At 47.4% G+C, this 21,779-nt stretch overlaps 1 protein-coding gene across 2 annotated transcripts in view; it reads right to left on the minus strand.

Annotated features, from left to right (window-relative positions):
* The window catches only part of LOC146984216 (plexin-A1-like), a 269,653-nt gene that overhangs the window by 215,213 nt on the left and 32,661 nt on the right, over positions 1–21,779 (minus strand). For both annotated transcript variants that reach the window (XM_085781169.1, XM_085781168.1), the window contains exon 2: positions 15,534–16,944. In XM_085781169.1, coding sequence (XP_085637295.1) covers positions 15,534–16,724 — 1,191 coding nt within the window. In that variant the 5' untranslated portion in view covers positions 16,725–16,944. The remainder of the gene's footprint in view (positions 1–15,533; positions 16,945–21,779) is intronic.

A 21,779-nucleotide genomic window follows, 5' to 3' on the forward strand; every position in this document is an offset into this window, starting at 1 on the left:
ACAAGTGGACTGACGGGATATTGTCACATTCATTTCTCTCCAGTTAATGGGAGAGAATGTGTATCATTTCCGTCACATCAACAATTTGATTTGGTTAGTTTACCTACATAATATTTTTGAACCAGAACATGGATTACAGTACACATATTTTGTCAGTATATTGTAGTTAGTGTTGTTGGCAAAAAAATATTATTCCAAAATAATGAGATCAATAGCCATGGCTAAAAAATCTGAGGTGCTCAAATCAGTGAAATTACCCTGGTCTCATGAACAGAAGTCTATCAGGATGTGTCAGAATCTGATGGCCAGTCTGAACTTGAGAGGTTTGTAAAGCATGTAGTACGCAAGCAGACAAAATCTGCGTAATATGAATAAATTTTGTCTTCTCTCTCTCTTTCTCCCTCTTGCTTCAGACAAGTGTCACAACAAGTCTCCACCTCCATCATTTCAAATTAAAAGCCCTCTTCAAAGTCACATAACTGCAACTTGACGACACTGTGGCAGGCTGGCGCTGCAACATGTACAGTATAAACTGTCAACACTTTAGGCGGGGGGCACATCTGCTCATTTGGCCTACATTTACCAAATGTAGGCAAACATCACAGTTGCAACTCGGCCAAAATGCTCTTTCTATGTAACAAGAGCCAGATGATGCTCTTTAAGCCATGCTGTCCATCTGAGCACTGCAGACTATAATCTGTGTAATCTGAACTAAAGCCTTTCCTGACAGCCATAATCCAATTATTACAGACCACTACAGGGATTCACCCAAATACGAGAGCCTGCAAAAAATACTATTGCTTTATGGTTAAAGTAGTGGACACAGACTGACGCAGAGGAGCATGTGCTCACAAAGCAGGCGCACATTTTCAACCATATGCACATCAGAGTTTACCCATTATGTGGACATGGTACTGTATGCGCAATTTAACAGTTGAGAGTTGAGAGTGACTGCAAGGCTTTTGCTTCTGGCTGGCTCACAATATCAATATACATATTTTGTGAGTAAACATGTTGCTTTTTGTTCAGCAAGAGTACGACTGCAAGAATGATGCTAGGAAGATCATGTTTAAGACAGAGGGTTAGGGCTGAGGAAAGAAGAAGCAAATAAACAGGAGTCATTTTTAGACATGTTTTGATTGAGTTTTTATTGGAGATAGGGGAAACGCTGCTGAATTTTCAAAGAGCGCAGTCAGTCTAGGCCGGGTATACTTTGAATTTTTTCCATATTTTCAGTATTAGCTGTGTGTGCGTGCGTGCGTGCATGTGTGTGTGTCTCCAGGCCTACACAGCATAATATGAAGCCTGGAGATGTCTATAAGCTTCATCTCCTCTGCTGGCGCCTGCTGATCAGTTAGCAAGAAAATCCCGGGACATGTTCGTGCACACACACACACACACACACACACACACGTATGTACAAGAACAAATACACATTAATGAACAAATGTGTTTGCACAAGCACACATGCAGACATTCATGGCTGTCATAAACCCACACAAACAAACACATATACAACCACAGCATAACTGCTCATCAATAAATAATTACACTCTTCATTAGATGCTGCAGGGTCAGCAGTTTTGGGAGTGTGCTGCAGAGGGTTGTCTCCTGGACAACCAGCACACACGTTTGAAGGAAAAACCATGTCAGCTTATTGACCCAGTTAAGCAGCTATGGGAAACATGAATTGGACTTTTCAGAGCGTTTGGTTCCCTCTGTGCAGCCTGGTCGCTGAACTCAGAAATTATATTTGACACAGAGACAAGCAAAGTTTAGGGTTTCATGACTCGTCGCACCACTTAACCACATCTAATTCCAGCCTTTCCTGACAGATAAGAACGAAGGTTACGATATTGTAACCCTAGTTATATTAACACAGGCGGAGCCCTCTACTGGACTCTATGGGTATATCTCTCCTCCAATCGCGTACGCGCGATGGCCCACTGAAATTTGCATGTACGTAGCCGGCCAGTATGGCGTGCCTACCTTTCCCGCCCTTAGCGGGCTATATAAGCAGATGCACCGCCAGCTGCCCTCATTCCACCAAACTTCAGCGTAAGGCGAAAGAGCGGCAGGGCCCTAAGTAGAGGGCTCCGCCTGTGTTAATATAACTAGGGTTACAATATCGTAACCTTCGTTATATCTCACACAGGCTTCGCCCTCTACTGGACTCTATGGGTACAGTAGGCGAAGCCCCGATTTATGTACTCCCTGCCGCGGGAGAGGCTCCGCCCACTGACCACACCAGCTACCGGTTAGGTACCAAGACCCAGTCACCACTTTATTAATCTTAACCACCGTATGGAGTGATAACGGGTCCAACTTCATCCCAGTTAGCAGCACCTGACTAGGCTGGGTGAAGTTGTGGTCTAACCTCGCAGGGGTCTCAACCCTAGACCTCCTGCGCACCTCATTGACAGTGTCCTAGCAGAGCACAGTCCAATGCAGGTGTATAACACCCTGTGGGGATCAAGTATTAAAAAACACTTGACACATCCTTCCTCTCACATGTCCTGTGACCCTACAGTGAGCACAGACCTGGAGAAGGAGCCTGATACATCCAAGAGATAGAACCTTATGAACGGGCAGGGTGAAGACCACGATGCCGCCGTACATATGTCCTCAACACTCGCACCACTGAACAGGGCCGTAGACGTCGCCACACTTCTTGTGGAGTGCGCCCGGACCACAGTGGGCGGTTCTCGACCCGCTTGACTGTAGGCTGAGAGGATGCATTCACACATCCACCTCGCCAAGCGTTTCTTGGACAGGGCTCTGCCAGCCATCCCGTCACCATAACACACGACCAACTGGTCGGTGTTCCTGACAGTGGCTGTTCGGTCGACATAGTATGTCAACGCACGCACAGGGCATAGGAGATGCAGTTTCGCCTCCCTCGAATCCTCATGAGGGGGAGGGTGAAAAGCCTCCAACTGGATGATTCTGGACCGAAATGAGCTCCTTATGTTCTTAGGAAGAAAGGAGGGGTTCGGTTTAAGGATGGCACCACTGCGGTCCCCGCGAAGGAGTAAACAACTCGGGTGGACTGACAGGGCACACAATTCGCTCACTCTCTTGGCTGACGTCAGAGCAAGAAGCAACGCTGTCTTGAACGACAACACCTTTAAGGAGGAGCGTTCCAAAGGCTCATAGGGGTCCCTTGTGAGGGCCTCGAGTACCAGTGGTAATTCCCACTGTGGTACAGAAGTGCGTGCCACTGGTCGTAGCCTTCTGACCCCCTGCAGGAACCGTTTTACCAGAGGGTGGGCGAAGACTGGACCTCCGCCCAACCCTTCATGGCATGATGAGATGGCTGCAGCGTAAACCTTAACAGTCGCGTGAGACAGCCCTCTATCAACCAAAAGCTGTAGAAAGGAAAGAGTGTCTCCCACTGAGCATGTCAGTGGGTCCACTTCCCTCTCTTCGCACCAATGCTGGAAACCTAACCACTTAGCCCTGTAACAGGCAATGGTGGATCCAGCCCTAGCCGCTTGGATGGTTTTCACCACCTGCGCAGTCAGCCCAGTCCGCATTAACCTGTCCCTTTCAGGGCCCAGGCTTGAAGTGACTGGCCCAGGATCGGCAGCGCCTGTATCGCGCCTGCCTCCTGTGACAGCGCCCCCCGGATTTTGGGAATGGGCCATGGTGGGGCCGCCATCATTGTGGTCAGCTCTGCGTACCACGGAGCCGACCGCCGGTCGGGAGCCACCAGAATGACCCTCAGCCACTCCACTCTCACTCTCTCCAGTAGCTGGGGGATGAGACGGAGGGGGGGGGGGGGGGGCATAAAGTAGCCCTCTTGGCCATGGAGCGTGTGCAAACGCGTCCACCCCCAAGGGTGGATGGTCTTGCGGGCTCAGGGAGAACCAATGGGGGCAGTGGGTGTTCGACCTGGTCCACTGTTGCCCTCCCGAATCGTGTCCAGATCTGCTGTACCACTTCTGGTTGCAGTCTCCACTCGTCTTCCAGGGGGCCGCTCCTTGACATGAGGTCGGCCCCCCTGTTCTCGATTCCTGGAACGTGGAGGGCTCTCAGAGATTGTAGGTGCTCTGAAGCCCATGACCACAGGTTCTCCGCCATCGCTAACAGGGCAGCGGAATGTACACCGCCCTGTCTGTTGATGTAAGCGACTGTGGTGCGATTGTCGGTCCTCACCAACACGTGTCTCCCCCTTAACAGGTGACTGAAGTGTTGGAGAACCAGGAACACTGCCTGTAACTCGAGGAGGTTGATGTGGCGGTCCTCCCCCGGAGGCCACACACCACCTATCGCCCTCCCCAGGCAGGTGCCTCCCCACCCCATCAGGGAGGCGTCCGTGAACACCGACGTGTACGAGGTCACTCGTCCTAGTGGTGTCCCGGTCAACAAATGTCGTGGGGACCCCCAGTACTGCAGGTTGCCCCGCACTGTTGGGGGGACCGTCAGCAGCCGAAACTTCTGCCTCTTGAGGTCTAAGCGTAGGCTGGCGAACCATCTCTGCAGGCGACGCATGTGCAGCAGTCCTAGTGGAACCACCGGGTGAGCTGCTGCCATGTGCCCCAGTGCTTGCATGACGGTCAAGGCTGTGACACGTGGACCCTGTTGCAGCTTGAGAACCTCCTGCTGTAGGGCTGTCCGTCTGGACTCCGACAGAGTGGCTCTCAGGCTGACAGAGTCGAGCACAATCCCCAAGTATTCGGCCCGCTGGTTTGGTTGGGGGTTGCTCTTCTTCCAGTTGATGGCAAAACCCAACTTGGTCAGGTGAAGTATCAACTGAACTGTGTGAAAAATGGCCCATTGTTTGGACCTGGCCATCACGATGAGGTCGTCCAGATAAAAGAAGACCCTCATCCCCTGGCTGCGCAGCGGTTGTAGCGCTGCGTCCACACATTTGCTGAACGTACTAGGGGCCAGGGAATAGCCAAATGGCAGCCTGTTGTATTCGTAGGCTGTTCCCTGGAATGCAAAACGCAGGAACTTCCTGTGTTTTGGTGCCACCTCGACGTGAAAATAAGCGTCCTTCAAGTCGATGGTTGAGAACCGATCGCCTGGTTGGACGAGTACCAGCAGCCTCCTTGTGGTTAGCATGCGGAACGTTTTGCGACCGATACGTGTGTTCAGGGCACGGAGGTCCAGGATGGGTCTGTAGCCCCCTGTCTTTTTGGGAACCAAAAAGTATGGGGAGTAAAAACCTCGTTCCTTGTTGTGAAGAGGGACAATTGACACGGCCTGTTTTGATAGCAGGTCCTGAATTTCCCCCTCGAGGAACTCTATCTCTTGTTGAGAGGATAGATTCATCTCTTGTATGCCCCTGAACGCTGGGGGGAGCCCGCAGAACTGGAGAGAATATCCTAGTCTGAGGGTCCTGTCCAGCCAGTCTGTCAGTACGCAGCTGCTCTGCCATGCTTCGTAAAAACACGTGAGAGGACGCGCAGACAGCTGTGGAGCAGCTTCTAGAAAGCTGTGGTATACAATTTCAGCCCTCTCCGCCGCCAAACCCGCCATAAACGGGAGTTTGGCCCATGGGGGGCCCTCTGTGAAAGGGCTGAGTCGTCCCTGAACGCACCAGGCCCGTTGTCCGAGCTCGCGGGGCCGTCCGTGAACGCATCTCTGTTGTCCGAGCCGGCGTGGTGTCACCTGAACGCACCACCGCCGCCCGGCACCTCACCGTCATGACGTCCCTGCCGCTGTTAGATCCGCCCGTGGAAATAACAGCCACAGGACCAGAGCGGTCAGACACGTTGGCCGCTCCACTGCTGTTTACCGGGGAGACAGTTCGTGTTAGCCCGGCCGCTTCACTGGAGCGGCGTGGGTTAAACGAGCGTGAGGCAGCCGTCTCATTGTCCGGAAACACAGCCCTGCCGTGCCGCTGTGAACGATGCTTGTCACCGCTGTAGCCGTTAGCTCGGCGGTGACAATCATCGCTCCACTGCTGTTTACCGGGGAGACAGTTCGTGTTAGCCCGGCCGCTTCACTGGAGCGGCGCGGGTAAGACGAGCATGAGGCAGCCGTCTCGTTGTCCGGAAACACAGCCCTGCCGTGCTGCTGCGAACGATGCTTATCACCGCTGTAGCCGTTAGCTCGGCGGTGACAACCATCGCTCGTCAGCCGGTCAACACGCTGAGCCGGACGCACCGTGGAAGTGACACGGTGGCGGCTAGCAGCGCGCGGGGCTAACTGTGTGGTCGCTACAACCAGTGGGGAGCGATGTTTTCTTGTGCAGCCTCGCCGGTTGTAGCGCTCATAGAGAGGGACAACGGTAGCTTTTACCCGGTTGACAACGGTGCTCCGCTCTACCGCGTCTCCCACAACGGGGACGGTAGAGGGTGTGTTGTGTGAGTGTGCTTGTGAAACCGTGACCGGGGGGCCTTGCTTGCCGGGCCCGCTGCGGGGATGTGATGGTGTAACACAAGCCACCGGCAGCCTGACCGACGGTGTAGCGGTGACTACACCGGCCGGGGCTGCGCGGCAAGCGGGGAGCATGGTGGAGGTGGGAGGGGGGATTTTTGCTCTGTTAGTGAAGTAACATGTTTTAATAAAAACATTTTTCACATCCACAGAACAGTGAACACAAGCAGAACATACAGAACCATATGAACAATGAGGGAGGGCGGCGAGGCAGCCTGCCGGTGCCGTCCCTCCCGTTAACTGTCACTCTGGTCGCTGTGTGCCCCAGGACAGCTTCGTCCTGGGCGTGCTGCGAGCCGCCGCGGGACGGGACGCGCTGGGGTCCCGTGCGGGGCGTTGCTGCGGCGGGCCCGCTGGGGCTGGCTGTGGGTCTGCTGGGGGATCCGCCGCGGAGAAGCCTCTTCGCTGGCGGCGATCCCTCCGCCTCGCCATAGCGTAGCGGCGGGGCAGCTTGACCTCTCCCTTCTGCTTGGCGGCGACAGCGAGCGGTAGATGACGGCTCAGCTGCGCCTTTTCCTCCTCCAGCCTCTTTAGCCGCTGCGTCACCGTAGTGAGGAGCCAAAGAGACCGGTGCAGCCAGAAGATCCTCTCGGTCCCTTCTGGGGAGGGCGGTGAGACCTAGCCAGACGTGGCGAGAGCCGACGCCCGACAGTGACATCACTCGTCCGGCAGCAGTAGCAACTCCCTGTCCTGTTCATCTGACCGATGGTCCGGCCGAGATACTCCATAGTGTCAGGGGAAGGGGGGGCGTCGCGCGGGAATGAAGCCGCCGCTGCTACGCCCAGCACACCGAGGTTGTTGCTGCTGCTGCTGCTGCTAGTTGCGCGCCCAGCTGGAATATCTTGTCAAAATATTCCAGCGTGTCCTTATCCTGCAGCAGCGGTGGTAGTGGCTTCCTGTGTCCTGACCAGCCGGCTGAGTGTGGGATAATGAGCACAGCCAGAGCGTCTTCGAGCGGGGGCACACCGGGGAACACAGTCTCCGTCTCGCCCTGCACACGCGGAGGCTCACCGGCTTCGGGGGCAGTGGGGGGGGGGGGCAGGGGAAGCCCGACACACTCCGCTGCAGTCGTCATGACTTACGGGAAGTTGAGCTTGATAGAAGCGGCGCCAAACACCGTCGAGCCGTCGGAGAGGGAGAGTTCATCCTCCTCGTCTCGTAGCGGCGGCGAGTCTGCAGCAGAGGCTGAGGCGGGTCTGGGCGGCGAAGCTTCATCAGGCGGCGTGGAGGTGGTGTACGCTGGAGCGGCGTCCTCCTCCTGCCGTCGCTGCTCCAGCCCGGCGGTGGCGCGCTTCCTCCCGAGACGCTCGAAGCAAAGAAGATGTAAGTCTGCCGGGGCGATGATGCCGGCAGAGGCGTTGTTCCTGAAGCGGCGACTCCATCCTAGGAGCTAGTGTGACAGTGGGCACTCGCCGACGCTGAAGTAAAAAGGAATGAGGGCAGCTGGCGGTGCATCTGCTTATATAGCCCGCTAAGGGCGGGAAAGGTAGGCACGCCATACTGGCCGGCTACGTACATGCAAATTTCAGTGGGCCATCGCGCGTACGCGATTGGAGGAGAGATATACCCATAGAGTCCAGTAGAGGGCGAAGCCTGTGTGAGATATAACTGTTCATTCCAAAATGTGACACTCTAATACTGAGCCTCTTAAACGATTGCACCTCTGTTGATTTTTCTGCTCACTGTCAACTTAGGAATCTCTCTCAGACTACTGTGGAGCTTCTGAGGAAAAAGGTCACTTCAGGTCCTACTCACACATCTTAGAGGCCAAGCAGCCACCAGCTTGAAATTACTCCAAATTCATAACAAGCTGACACACTATAGCTGCCGTTAATCTATTTTATCCGTTTTGTGCTAGAGTTAACAATGGGTACCACTGTGCAATAAATTCAGCTCATGGGCTCCATTCATACTGTAGTTGAGTCGGAGAAAATCCCCCATTGAGAATTCATTATAAATTAGGGAGATTTCACAGCATGATAAGCACCATGTGATTCAGCCTGAGGCGGAAAATATCACAAGACAAAAACATATGTGGAAGTTGCAGCTAAGACATTAAAATGCCCGGAGGTATGTAACATTTTGCAGTGTCATGCATCAAAATGTCTCAAGAGGCAGGAGAGAAAACTGCACCTCATCAAAAAGTATTTCTCCCAATGGGCTGTATTCTACACAGCGTTTGACAGCAATTCGCCTCGGCACTGCATGTATTTATCACCGCACCCGTGCACCGCCACGAAAATTCATCTTTACAAGTCTCTTAATCTCCCACAGAGTCAGAGAAACTTGAATTCTTTAAAACAAAGGAGGAATTCTACCTCTGTAGCGTGAGATTTCACCTGCTCCTCTAGAAAAAAAAAACTCAATACCGAGCCAAAATATGACACATCTTGGCGCCTAGTCCACAGGCTGAATTTCTTGAGCTCCAATTATATTACACATTGTGAATATTGAAAAGGAAGACCTTCTTCTGGAGAGGCTCGCAAACAGTCAGTATCCATATTAACTCCGTGAAGCATCAGCATTCATTTGTAAATGGATTAGACAGAAATGTGCGGTAGCTGCTCTTCTAATAGTTCATTTCAGCTCAATTAAATAAATTCTCACTGTTGTCAGTGTTCTTGTTTAACAGCCACAGCAGACAGCAGGCAAATATGATAGAAACTAGCTGGTGAAGACAGTAAACACCGAGCCAGACATTTCCTTCAGGAGCTGGTGGAGACCAAAACAGAGCTACTTTTGGGCATTTATGATGTGGCCTAAAATATGACATCCTATGAGAATGTCGATGTGTTGGCACAATGATTGGCTAACTGTTTACTAAGACAGAAAGTGCTAACTACTGGACCTCTGTGTCATGCTCAGCCACTGTCATACCCATATGTGGTAAGTCCAGAACAATTTCCAGCTCGTTTGTTAACTAATTCATTAAGATTCTGAAAATCACAGCAACATTGTGTCATCAAATTTCTATTTAGTGTAGTCCTTGGCTTTAGTTCACTGATAATGGTGCACAAACCAGAATATTAAGTGAGTCTTCTCCACTGAAATGCTTCTTGGGAGTCACAGTATTTCTCTTTTACATAATTTTATGCACCTTTGATGAGTTTTTTAACCATTTTTTAAACAAAGATCCAGCAATTTATTAACATAATTGCTCATCTTTTGCACCAATAATTCAATTAGGACACTTCCATGCTCACCCAAGGCAACTGGAAGTGCTCCAACTTTAAGTCACACAACACTGTCTTTGCTGAAAATGAATGGGAATTAGGTCCTAACTGCCTGAAATTGGTTCTCCCACTATGCCAATCTATACAACAATCACAATTGTAAAAGACTGTGCGTATCCTCAGTCAGTGAGATTAATATCCCTGTCACTACCCATTATACATTTTTCTAACAACCTACTGTTGGTCACTGCATAACACATATGGTTTTAACATGCATCAACTTTTCTACATCAAATATTAAGGCCATATTAGTGAGTATGATGCAAGCACAGCCATTAGAGCTGTGATATTCCAAACCAAGCAGGTCCAGAGCAGGATGCAACGCGGGTGATCTGTCCACTGAGGCACAGGCTAATGGTAATGAGACTGAAGATACAATAGGGAGATAGAGTGAGAATGAAGCAAACACACACACACACACACACACCCTCCAGTCACTAACTGCCTGGAAGGAAGAATGCAAAATGCCACAGAAATAGACTATAATCCTGGCCAGCAGTGATCAACACTGATAAATATTAATAAACACTATTATGCTCAGAGAAAACAGAGACAGAGTGATCGAGAGGAGGGGAGAAAGGATAGAGAGAGGTAGGGGTAGACAGAGAGAGATAGAGAGAGAGGGGGCAATAACAATAGACAAGTCTTCTTGCACTCTGTTATTGGAAGCAATTTTCCCTCCGACGTCCACCTAGTGTTTTTGCGGACTCACATGCACATTCATGCACTCTCTCTCCCTCTCTTTCTCTCTGTTCTTATTATCAGCCCATTTTTCTCTGTTTGTTTTCTCCATTGTTTTGTCCCTCTTCTTTGGAGGCCAGGATAAGAGGTGGGCGCACACACACACACACAAATGAACACACACAGAAGTATACAGAGGGGAAAGAGATGCAAAAAAAAGAGGAGATAAAGTGAGTCCTAAACACACACATATACACACAGAGGATAGTATCTCTCTCTCTCTGCCTGAATCAGTCTCATTAGTCATGCTGAGGCTGTAGCGTTGCTGGGTCAGCCTGCTTACAGAGCTGTAGAGCTGGATGGCAGCCCACAGCCAGCGAAGGTCACTCACCGCTCAGTCTTAACTCCCACCAGACCAACACTGGCCTCTTCCTGATAATGAGTGGACATAAAGATGCACAGAGAGAGACCTGTGGTGTGAGCCACACCCAACGCGGTGAGGATGTGTGGGAGAGAAAATGTTCACCCCAAGTGAAACCTACTTGGAGCATCCTCACAAACACATAAATCTACCGTGGTATTGTGATGCATTCTGAGCAGGAGATCTACAAAGGATTTTTAGAAAAGAGATAATGAGAAAAAAAATTGCATAATTATTTTCAGTGTCTACTTTTCAGAGTAAAAACACAACCGCATAATAACCAATTGTGGCATGGAACACTTTGCTGATGAATCATAAAGTGTTGTTTTTTTTTTCCATGTTTAAAGAGTCTTTAAAAGAAAAACAAAAAGAAACTCTGCAGGATTCAACATACATCATGTGTCAAAGAATACAGCACACCTTTCACAGAATTAGAAGTTTTAATGTCACTGCCACTATATGCTAAAAAGCCTGACCAAAAATGATCCATTTGACACTCTAGTGTTAATATATCCAAATCCAATATCTACAGTATGCCTTACATAAAGTCTGAATGATTGATCTAAATGCGTTAGGTGTGGTGAAGTCTCTGGACATCAATCCAGAACAACCAACTCCAAACTGACAGTATTAAGGATGGAGGAAGAGAGTTGTCTGCTGTCAATGTTTAATTACTTAATTAGAGGAAGTGAGTAGGATTGTGCATGCTGGCAATGAAAATGGAAACCGGATTTCAGTTTGAAGTTGGCTGTAAAGCCAGCTAAATTCACCTGGATTAACCCCAAGCTGTTGGTGGGTTTTCACTCTCTTTATTTCTAGGCTGTGGGCCACAGCTGAGCCCCAGTTTCTTCCCTGTATGTCTTTACATTCTGGCAAATCAGCACCACGGACAGTCATGCTGCAGTGGTTTCTGTTAAAGCTGCTACTTTGGATGTAATGAAGGAAAAAAAAATCTAAAATAATTAGCAATGAGGCAAGATCTCATATCATTGTTCTACTGTAGGTCTAGGTTCTGTATTAAAATACTAGAAATGTTCTATAGGGCTTCATCGTGCAGCTTATATCAAATTATTTCCTCAAGTGCTGTACACCATGATGAAGTTTGATAGCTTCCAGGTAGAGAGGAGTGTCTGAGTGTTGACTGGCTGACCCGACCTTGTCTCTTGAAATGAGCCGCTATGAAAGTTTCCACATGACTCTCGTGCAGAGGCAACGAGCTGTCACTGCTCTCGTCAGGAAACACTGAACATGTCTGTAGGAGGAGATGATAAATTCATCACCGAGACGTCCCAGAGCGAGTGCTGCTGACACGACCTTGATCGATTGCAGGCAGAACGACAGATGGCCATAAAGGACAATCATGTAACTGTATGCTCATTAGCATAATCACATGCGTATACAGTACACTTCAGACTACAAGGCCACATGGTGCTAGCACAGCACCACTGTGCTTGTGACAGAGAGGTAATGTTGTTATTGTTTTGCATGAGCCTTGACACATTTAAAGGGAAAATTAAATTAGCAACTACAGCGCCGCAATAATATGTGAAATGTGCTTCTGTAATTTAAAGACATACTGTGGTTTTCCTGCTGGACAGACAGTGACTCTCTTCCATTTAGCAAGAAAACTGCTACTTTTTCCAATAATGGCAAGAAAATCTTCACAAAATATTATTGTGCAAAATGAATGAGAGAAAAGGCAGCATGGGAGAGAAATGATTAGAGTGATTATCCTTTAAAAGAACAGCCACAGGTTTGATCTCTGCAGCGACCATGTGGCCCGTTAAAACACAAAAACTGAACCTGCTAGCTCATTCTAACTCCCCCAAGCTTTGTCAGTACAAGACTTGCAGTGTCTGACACATCACAGATAATGAGCAAATGGACAAACCAACAAAGGCCGGTCCATTTCCCACCATGATTAAACCAAGGTCCAAATTACACTGTGGCTTTCAGAGGAGCAGTTCTTTGTCTTGTTGATAGAATAAAAGTATTATGAGTACAGCAGTGCTTTGACCTAAATGCTACAGTTAGCCTTCTTACCTGCTCACAATGCTAGCATGGTGAGGATCTGCAGGTATAATCTTAGATTTAGCTAGCTGTGGTGTAGTAGTGAACACATCTAAATTGTGACTGGGGAGTCAGAGGATTACTAAAGTGAGTATAATTAATCCTGAGAGGGATGTGAATGTAAGGCACATCAATCCAATATTTGTTGGGACATTTCACTGAAAATCAAACGCGACTTCAAAGAGATGCAACAGAAAAGTGGAGGGATCATCGCAGTCATTTTGACACACTCTCTGGGAGCCATGAACATCTGTACAACATTTTGTTCTAACCTATGGAAGAAGTGTTACGATGTTGAAGGTTTCATCCTCCGGGAACCATGAATGTGTGCACAGCAACACATACCACAGCAGATCACATTCCTCTCTCTTTCTCCCACTTTAGTCTTTCCTCATATCCCATCTCCTCCACCTTCCCTTCCTTGTCTCTTTCCCGTCTTCTCCTTTAGCCCAACTTCCTGTTTTATCCTCATAAATCTGTTTTCCCTTCCTATTCTTCCTCACACCTTCCTTTCTTACTACTTTCCTCCTTCAACTCCCGTTGTCATCTGTCCAACCCACAATCCCCACCCTTCTCCTATAAAAGCCACAGCTCCCACTTTTCTTTCATTCCCTGTCACTCTCTTCCCCTTTTTCACTGGATTGCCTGTTCCCTCCACATTGTATTTTCAAATCACATCCGGGCGCTGGCTTTACACAGTAAGTCACTCTATACCTCATCACTCAGTGGAAAGTCAAAGAGAGGGCAGAGCAAAGGCTGGAGAGAGTGAGAGAGAGAGCTAGAGAGAGAGGCAGAAGAAGCTGAAGAGCAGAAAAACAAGTCAGAGTGTAAAAATATGGGCGGTTAGGTGTGCTGCTTTTCTAAAGCACTTTTCTAACCTTATCAACCACTTTACAAGTCGCTCACAGTGAGAGCCACACCTGCAGCACTTTGACATTCAGTGTCTTGCCCACAGATGCTTTGGTGCATGCAAAAGGGAAACCAGGGATGGAACCATCAACCCTGTGATTAGTGGAAAACCCGGTCTACCACCTGGGCCACAGCTAGGACAAAGAGGAGGTCAGGAGAGGAGTTGAGGGGAGGGAAACAGAGAGAAGCAGAGCAAGAAAGAGGGAAGATGAAAGAAGGAGCAGAGGGACAATGGGGCTGGCAGAATGAAAGAAATCTTTATGCAAATGAGGCTGGAGTGAAAGACACGGAAGAGAAAAGAGAAGATGGGATAGCAGAGAGATATGGAGACAGAGAGGTGGAGAGGAGTCCAGAGATTTATGGCAGGTTGTTATGGAGCACCGACTGAATAACAGAAGGTGAGACCAGGTGAATTATTCATGAGGATACATGGCAGTGTGTATGTGTGTGTGTGTGTGTGACATGTGGGTGACGAGAGCAGGTGAAACACACACACACATTCTTAATGTCTCTGAGGCACCCTTAGGCCAGCTCATCTATGAAGACAGGACGAGCCCTTCATGACCTGTGGACAGAACTATCCCTAAACAGTCAGCCGTCCTGTCCTCAGACTAAAGGAATACCGCCTCATTCAACAGTGACATGAAATTTAATGCATGGTAGGATTTTTTTTTCACCCCTCTACCTCCTCCCAGTGTCAGAACATATTTCTCCCTGCAGTACATCACAATCAGAGGTAAATTCATGCAAGTCTTCTCGCATCCCATCTGGTAGGTTAACATGAATTCACTTCACATGGTACGTACAGATCAGTACTGACTACCAATGGACGTGACAGAGCTGACAACATTATAAAAGAATTGTGAAAGTTGTAGGATGAAGGATTAACTGAGAAAACAAGGGCTACTGTGCTGCAGGTATAGGTGCCGGAAATAAACCATATGATGATATACTATGTAGTCATGCATCTTCTCATTCAGAACAGATATAGCTCCTCTCTTCTCTTAAGAAGATCACAGTAAATGTGCTGCATTTGCTGCCCACATTCTCCCATGGTGCTATAATGCTGGATTGAAAAGCCACTGAGACAGCATTTATTCCATGTGGCACTAAATGTGCAATCCCACCTACACTTTGGCTGCTTTGGCCCAAACCAGAGGAAAATATTGCGCTGTTGCATTGAAGAATTTATTGAGATTCATATTTTCCACTTAAAGGCCAACCAGGGAAAGTGTGGATGTGGATGCACAAGCAGTTTTTGATGATTTGCCATCCTGCCAGGGTGGAGATTTTGGCTCTGGGTGTAGGGTGGCAGCGAGAGTATGGGGGTGTAATGTATCCGGTTACTGGAAATTTCAGTTAAACATTGGGCTAATGTTGGACTTTACCCCAAATGTTGCATTTAAGGTTTGTTTCTTTTTCTTTGGTTTGGTTTTGATCATGTTCTCACCACTTCTAATAACTTGCCAAGCTGGTCACTGAGAACCAAACGGCTGTCTGCGTTTTCACCTACACACACAAACTCAATACTTTCCTCTCATGCTTGGATTTAACACGCCCTGCTCCCATGACCACTAAAATGCTTCTGGCAAGGTGCAAGGTAAAGACAGGCTGAGCAAGCAGAAGCCACACAAACTAAAATTCACACTTATTATTTCAGGAACTAGAAACTGCTCCCAAAACTTAAAAGTGAGGGGAAATGGCTCGTTCAGAATCGTAAACAATCTCACGCACACCTGAGTGCCAATGAAAACATTTCTCATGAAGAATCAGTGGAGCGAAGGATGATCAGAAAATCAGAATCAAAAACACTGTCTCAAAACACTCACCGAGTTGATGCAGGCCAGCTCCTTGTTGAGCAGCCAGGGCAGGGAGAGTTTCCCCTCTCCTCTGTAGCACGACTGAATCCTCTCTTTAATCTTCTCCTTTATCCGCTTCATTGTGAACAGACACAAAGCCGACTCCTTGGGCGGCTTGGCTCTGTTCTTCTGACCCTGGGCGAATACAGTAAACAGAACCTCCTCATGCTCTTGAATACCAAGTGAACGTGCCAAACGGGTCCCAGGCCGGGCTAAATAAGCATCCTGAACCAAGCGGTATTCCACTCCATCCTTGGTGCAGCCGATGGGGAACTCGACGTAGGAGTAGAACTTGGGATCGTCGACACACAGGCGGACGATTTTCGAGGTGAAGAACTGTTCGCTGCTCGCGTCCGGCGAGGTGAGCTGGGTGTCGAGCTGTAAGGTGAGATAGTAGACAAACTGCTCGCTGTTGAAGCCGTAGATGTAGTAGATGTCGAAGGCCGGGAACTTGGAGAGCGTGTCTGAGGGAATCTTGAGCTGCGAGGAAACAAACTCGTCCTGGTAGACGAAGCTGAACATATCTGCGTTCTCCTCGTTAGACATCAACTTGCGGCTGGACAGCGTCGGGAAGTACTCGGACTTCCCATCGATGGGGGTGCCGACAAAAAGTTTCCCGCCCTCGCCGAAAATATCCGGGGAGATGACGACACCCGACATGGTGCCTGCTTCGGCAACACTGGATAGATAATGTTCTTTACGATGGTGGGGCTCGCCGAGCTTGAACAAATCATCCAGGCGTAGGAATTGGCATATTCCCTGGGAAGTACTCCCACAGGCAATCAAGCGGTTATGGGCGGCGTCAAGTAGCAGGAGTTTATTGACGTTGGAGGTCAGCACCAGCTCGTGGGGGCAGGACTGGACGCCGGGCGGAGGATAGCAGCGAGGGTTGTCTGTCACAGGGCCCGTAACATGGCTCCGCAGCTTGGTGAGGTTGCTGGACAGCTTGTAGATCCAGTTGACGGCGCCCAGGTAGACCTCGCCGGTTTTGTTGTGGACCACCAGGTGCGTGAGGCCTCCCTCAGGTGGGGAGAAGGAGAGAAGCGGGGAGGGGGAGGGCGAGGGAGAGGGTGAGGGAGTGGAGGTGGTGGGTATGGCGAGGGAGAGGAGGAGAAAGAAGGCGGGGAGGATGAGGAGGGGTGGGTTGAGGTGGGAGGACATGGCAGTGAAGGGAGGGGAGGTGTGAACGTGTGGGTGTTGGTGAGTATCTTTGACCGTGTAATCCTCTGCAGGGTCAGTCGGCGCCTTATTGGGCTGCAGGGTACGATGTTAGACAAGAGTTTCCAAGCAATCGACTTCCTCTTCCTTTTTTTCTCCTCCTTTCTCCACTGTTGTTTTTATAACCTCATCCCCTGAATCTCAGTCTCGTCTGCTGCCAGCCCTGAGAAAGAGAAACAGAAAAATCTTAGCAAACACAGATGTCAATATATTCATGCAATTGTGTTTCGCACTTCAACATCTGACAAAAAAGGATTCATTTGTTTGTATCGAAATGACAGGACACTTAATATTCGCCCACAACTCAGACTCAGAGGCCCAGATGCTGAAGTCCAAAAAACAAATGAGGGCACTATCGGCTTTGTTTTATTGACTTCTCGACTCTTGGCTCACACTACTCTGTGGAGTACATCTTTTAAAAGAAGACAGGGCCAAACATTGCTCCTCTGCGTATTGATCGTCTGGAGGTATTAAAGGATACAGCAGACAAAGTGCGCATACACACAGAAATACATATGCACCTTGAGCGCGCACAAAAATGCACTCAAGTGCATGAAAGCACAAGAAGGTGTAGATGTACAGTTTTTTCCAAACAACACGTGGATACGAAACACATGAGAAAAAGGAAACCAGCACGCAACACAACCTGAGAACACGTAGAGGGTGAGCCAGCACTGAGATAGCAGGTAAACATCCATAAATTGCAAGCAGCGCTGCAGGGAGAATTCTGTAGTATATTTACTACAGGCCAACAGAGCAGAGAAATACAGGGACCCTCTTCTAAAGAGAGAGAGAGAGAAGCGGTTCAACCCAATAAAACAGGAGACAGTGAGAGGGAGATAAGTGAAAGCAGTTTGGCTGCATACTAGTTCAATATGAAACAGTAGAAATAGAAAAATTATAGAATTACAGCCTCAAATATGCACGACACCACCATCCATCTGAGTGCAAACACAGATGTGTGGTGAAGGGAATTTAGAAGGTATTGAAGTGTATGTTGTTGTAATTAGTATACAGATTAAGGAGTAAATCCCCCAAAATACATTAATAACATCCTATGGTCATAGCGACCTTGACTTTTGACCATCAAAATCTATTGAGTTTAGCTGAATTCATCCTCTAGTCCAAGTAGATATTTGTGCCAATTCCAAATGTGCAGAAAATTCCCTCAAGGCCTTCTGCAGATTTCGAGTTCACGAGCATGACCACTACACATGACGCCTCGGGCCACAGCAGCATAAATAAAGAAGAGGAGACAAACAATCTATCCATTTTCTGGTCCATTCCATCCATCAACCCATTTTCTACTGTAGATCCACTTATCCGGGTCGTGGCTGTAAGAGGCTGGGGACTGTCCCAGAATCCAATGGGGGACAAGTAAAGTCTTGAAAGTTGTACAGTAGAACTGTTCCACAGATTCGGCCATAGCAACAATGCTGTTGATGACCACCATCACTGAGTTACTATGAGCCCTCACAAATATCTGTGTCCAAACTTTGCAACGTCCACAGCTGGATGTAGAGTCAGACCTCTCCTACTTACTGTTCTTTACTAGCTTCAACTAGCTGTCAGGCCACAACAGACAGAACCATCCCAGCAACCAAGTTCTATTTCTCCCATCAGTCTGTGATGTGACACCGACACATATGAGTGGTTTTGTTGGTTGTTGTCTGAAACCGTTGTGAAGCAGCCACACACTCCTGTCTAAACTCCAGTCCACTGGTTGGAGTTTGGATATATATAAACACAGAGCACAAGGAGAAGGCTTGTTTCATAATGGAGCTGGGTCAGAAAGTAGTACACACACAGTTTGGTCACAAAGTATTCTCATCTCTCATTTCTGCTGCTGTTTTTCATTCCTCTCTTTCACTGCATTCTTCTCTTTCTCGCTCACTCTCTCTCTCTCTCACTTTCTCTCACAGGGACTTAATTTCTTGTCAATAGTGTCTTTCATCTTGAGCCCAGCCATCATTACAGTGGCCCAGATGACGATGCTGTTGCCTGTCCCATTAGGACAATACAGCCACTGTTAGCATCTTGGCAGTTAGCAACACACGCACACACACACACACATAATGTGGACATCATGTACAGTGGGTCAAAGGCGTTTTCACACACTCCCTTAGATCCTACTGACTTCAGTGCATTTCAACACACTCATTCACAGACATAACTGACATAAATTGGACCTGCCCACACACACACACTCATGCACCGCCACCCAACACAAGCATCCACATACAGTACACAAGAGGAGGAAATCATCCTGACTGCACAACAGTGGAAGAAACTGAACATCTAGCTACTCACTATAATCAATCCAATGGTAAGAAATTGCTATTTTTGCAGCATCTCATCAAACCCCCGACTGATGTATTTTATAAATTCTATAAATAAGTGAAAACCAAGCAGCACATGTGAACTCTGTGGCTGTGCAGCTTTAGTAGCCGCTGGAGCTGAGTGCTGATGATGTCGGGAGCTGTGTGACTAAAATTGGACAAAGAGATGAGAGGAGAAAGAAGAAGATGTCTTTGAAGTGAAAAACAAGTTATTGATTTAAAAGTCTTACTTTAATGCCTGAATTAGATCAAACAGAAAAATGGGTTGAGTTTATGGATGAAGAACAATGGTTAGGAAAGTGAACGTGGACACAAATGCAAGAGGAAAGTGAGACAGAATATCCTGATGCGCTAAAAAACATGTGCAAACCAAACATGTAGAGAATGAATGTTACTGCTGTGTGCTCTGACTAATTTTGACATATTTACATGTTACCATTCTCATTAGTATTTCCCTCTCAAACATTTCAAATGGGAATTTGTGTATATTCCTTTATTTACATTCTGTGAGGTAATATTATTCAATTATATTCATGCATTCATACATTCATGCATGGTGCAGTGTATATCAAAACTAAATAACTCCATGGCAAAACTTTTGAAAGTGATATAAATTATAATCTGGTCTGTCTGAGTTCCTCTGCGATATATCATCAGAAGCCATCTCAAATCTGTAAAAAATATAGCACAATGTTATCACTTGATAAATCATATCATTAATTTTCCTCAAACTCATCAGCATAGTATCTGATCTAAGAAAACCTTGGATTATCTGGGCCTTCATTTCTCTGAGTGTTTATGTGTGTGTGTGCGTGCGTCAGGGCCCTCCTGAAGCCCACCTGCCACATCGGATGAAGCTGTAAAGGCGTTCAGGTCTGTCCTGAGCTGATTTATTGCTGCTGGCACATCGATTGCACACACAGCCACAGACCTTGGCCAAACACTTAAGCAAATTTATACACAGCACTTCTTTAGCATTGAGCTCACATCCATGCCTGCTGGCCTCACTCTGTGTGGGTCTGTGTGTTTGTCTGCATGCATGTATGCGTGAGAGCCCTGCAGCTACTCAATCTTATTCACTACTCATGCACACACACACACACACACACACACACAAATATCAGCCTATACATAAACTGTATGTACACAAAGCATAAATAAATGTAGCCCAACTGCACAAACCACAGGCAAAGTATAAACATTTACATTTATATCCTTTCCATTTTAAACAGACTTTTTTTTCTGGATGAAGTACAGTGAGGAAAATGTCGAGGGCATGAGCTGAAATTGAACCCCTCTGTACTGTTACCTGCATTCATGACCCTGTTGATTAAAGCCAGTGAACCAGGCGGGTTGGATCTTTATATATATATTCACCGGTGTATTTGCTCTGCTGCGGCGCAAACCACTGATGATACCACTGAGGTTTTACAGCTCTTGCTGAACGTAGAAGCTATTTTACACGCTGCACTTACTTGAACATGTTTTTTTCATCTGTTGTTTTAAAGCCAGTGCATTCAGTTTACCAACTAATCAAAAGGTATAAACATCTAAAAGGCAAAGTGGGGTTTAAAAATACATGCGTATTGGTTTTTTCTTCAGTCTAAAGCCAGGGTCTCAGGACAGAGCTGCATCAAGCTTGGCAGTGATTGCTGACCACGTGAAGGCAGATCAGTGGTCTGAGCCGTGAATGCACCGAGGCGAAGCACAGAGCACGGTACCGAGGCAAAGTACAGCAGTTTTACATCAAGGGACAAGTCAGTCAGTTGATTCACAGGAACAACTGTTTCATTTTCAAGAAACATGGTTGTTAGTGACTTGAATGTGAGGATTTTATGTTTTTATATGTGATAGTAATGCCAGCACCATGTTTCCACGAATTAAAACTGTGAGTCAGTCATGGCTGGTGGCATGCTGGACATGGACAAATAACGGCGGGGAAAAACAAGGATGTATAAACTTGTAATAATGGAAGTTAAGTATAACCTACATTTTTACCACTCAAAGCTCAAAAATCAACAATATAATTAAGCAATTTTCAACACTCTGTTGTTCTGGATTACTCATCTAGCATATTGGATTCATTGACTCTGATCTGTCCGGCTGTTGCTGCATCTGGTACGCATGAAAATGTTTCACAATCGGAAAAACACAGCAACCCTGTTATGCTTTAACTCTACTGGAGCAAATGAAAACAAATCAAATCACAACTTCTTACTCAAATCTATCCAAAAACATAGAGAGGGAATATTAAATAATAAAAGCCTGTTACCTTCTGCAGGAAACACTGTCTGTTTGGGTTTTGGATCAATTGTCAGTAAGAACAAGACTTTCAAAAAGACATCACACTGGGGCCTGTGAAATAATCATTACTTGCAGCCTTATTTACATCAACATCGCTGCAGGAAGGCATAAGAAAGAGGAACAAAACAAAACGTAGCAAAGGGCATCAGTGAATTATGTATTTCAGTTTAACACAAAAGAAGGAACTGGGAGTTATTCTCCCTCAGAGGAGAAAAATAGTATAAAAGCTCAACTAGTATAAGTCTGGATCCATTAAACGTCTTTTTCTATCTGTTTTCCAATAAAAAAATGTCTTTATTGTTGCACGATGGACAAGCTGCCACCTGATTGTTTGTCCTTCTGAGGGTCAGAGTTA

Source organism: Trachurus japonicus, chromosome 7 (assembly GCF_045865225.1).
Source record: "Trachurus japonicus isolate A0001 chromosome 7, Traja_1.0".
Taxonomy (NCBI): Eukaryota; Metazoa; Chordata; class Actinopteri; order Carangiformes; family Carangidae; genus Trachurus; species Trachurus japonicus.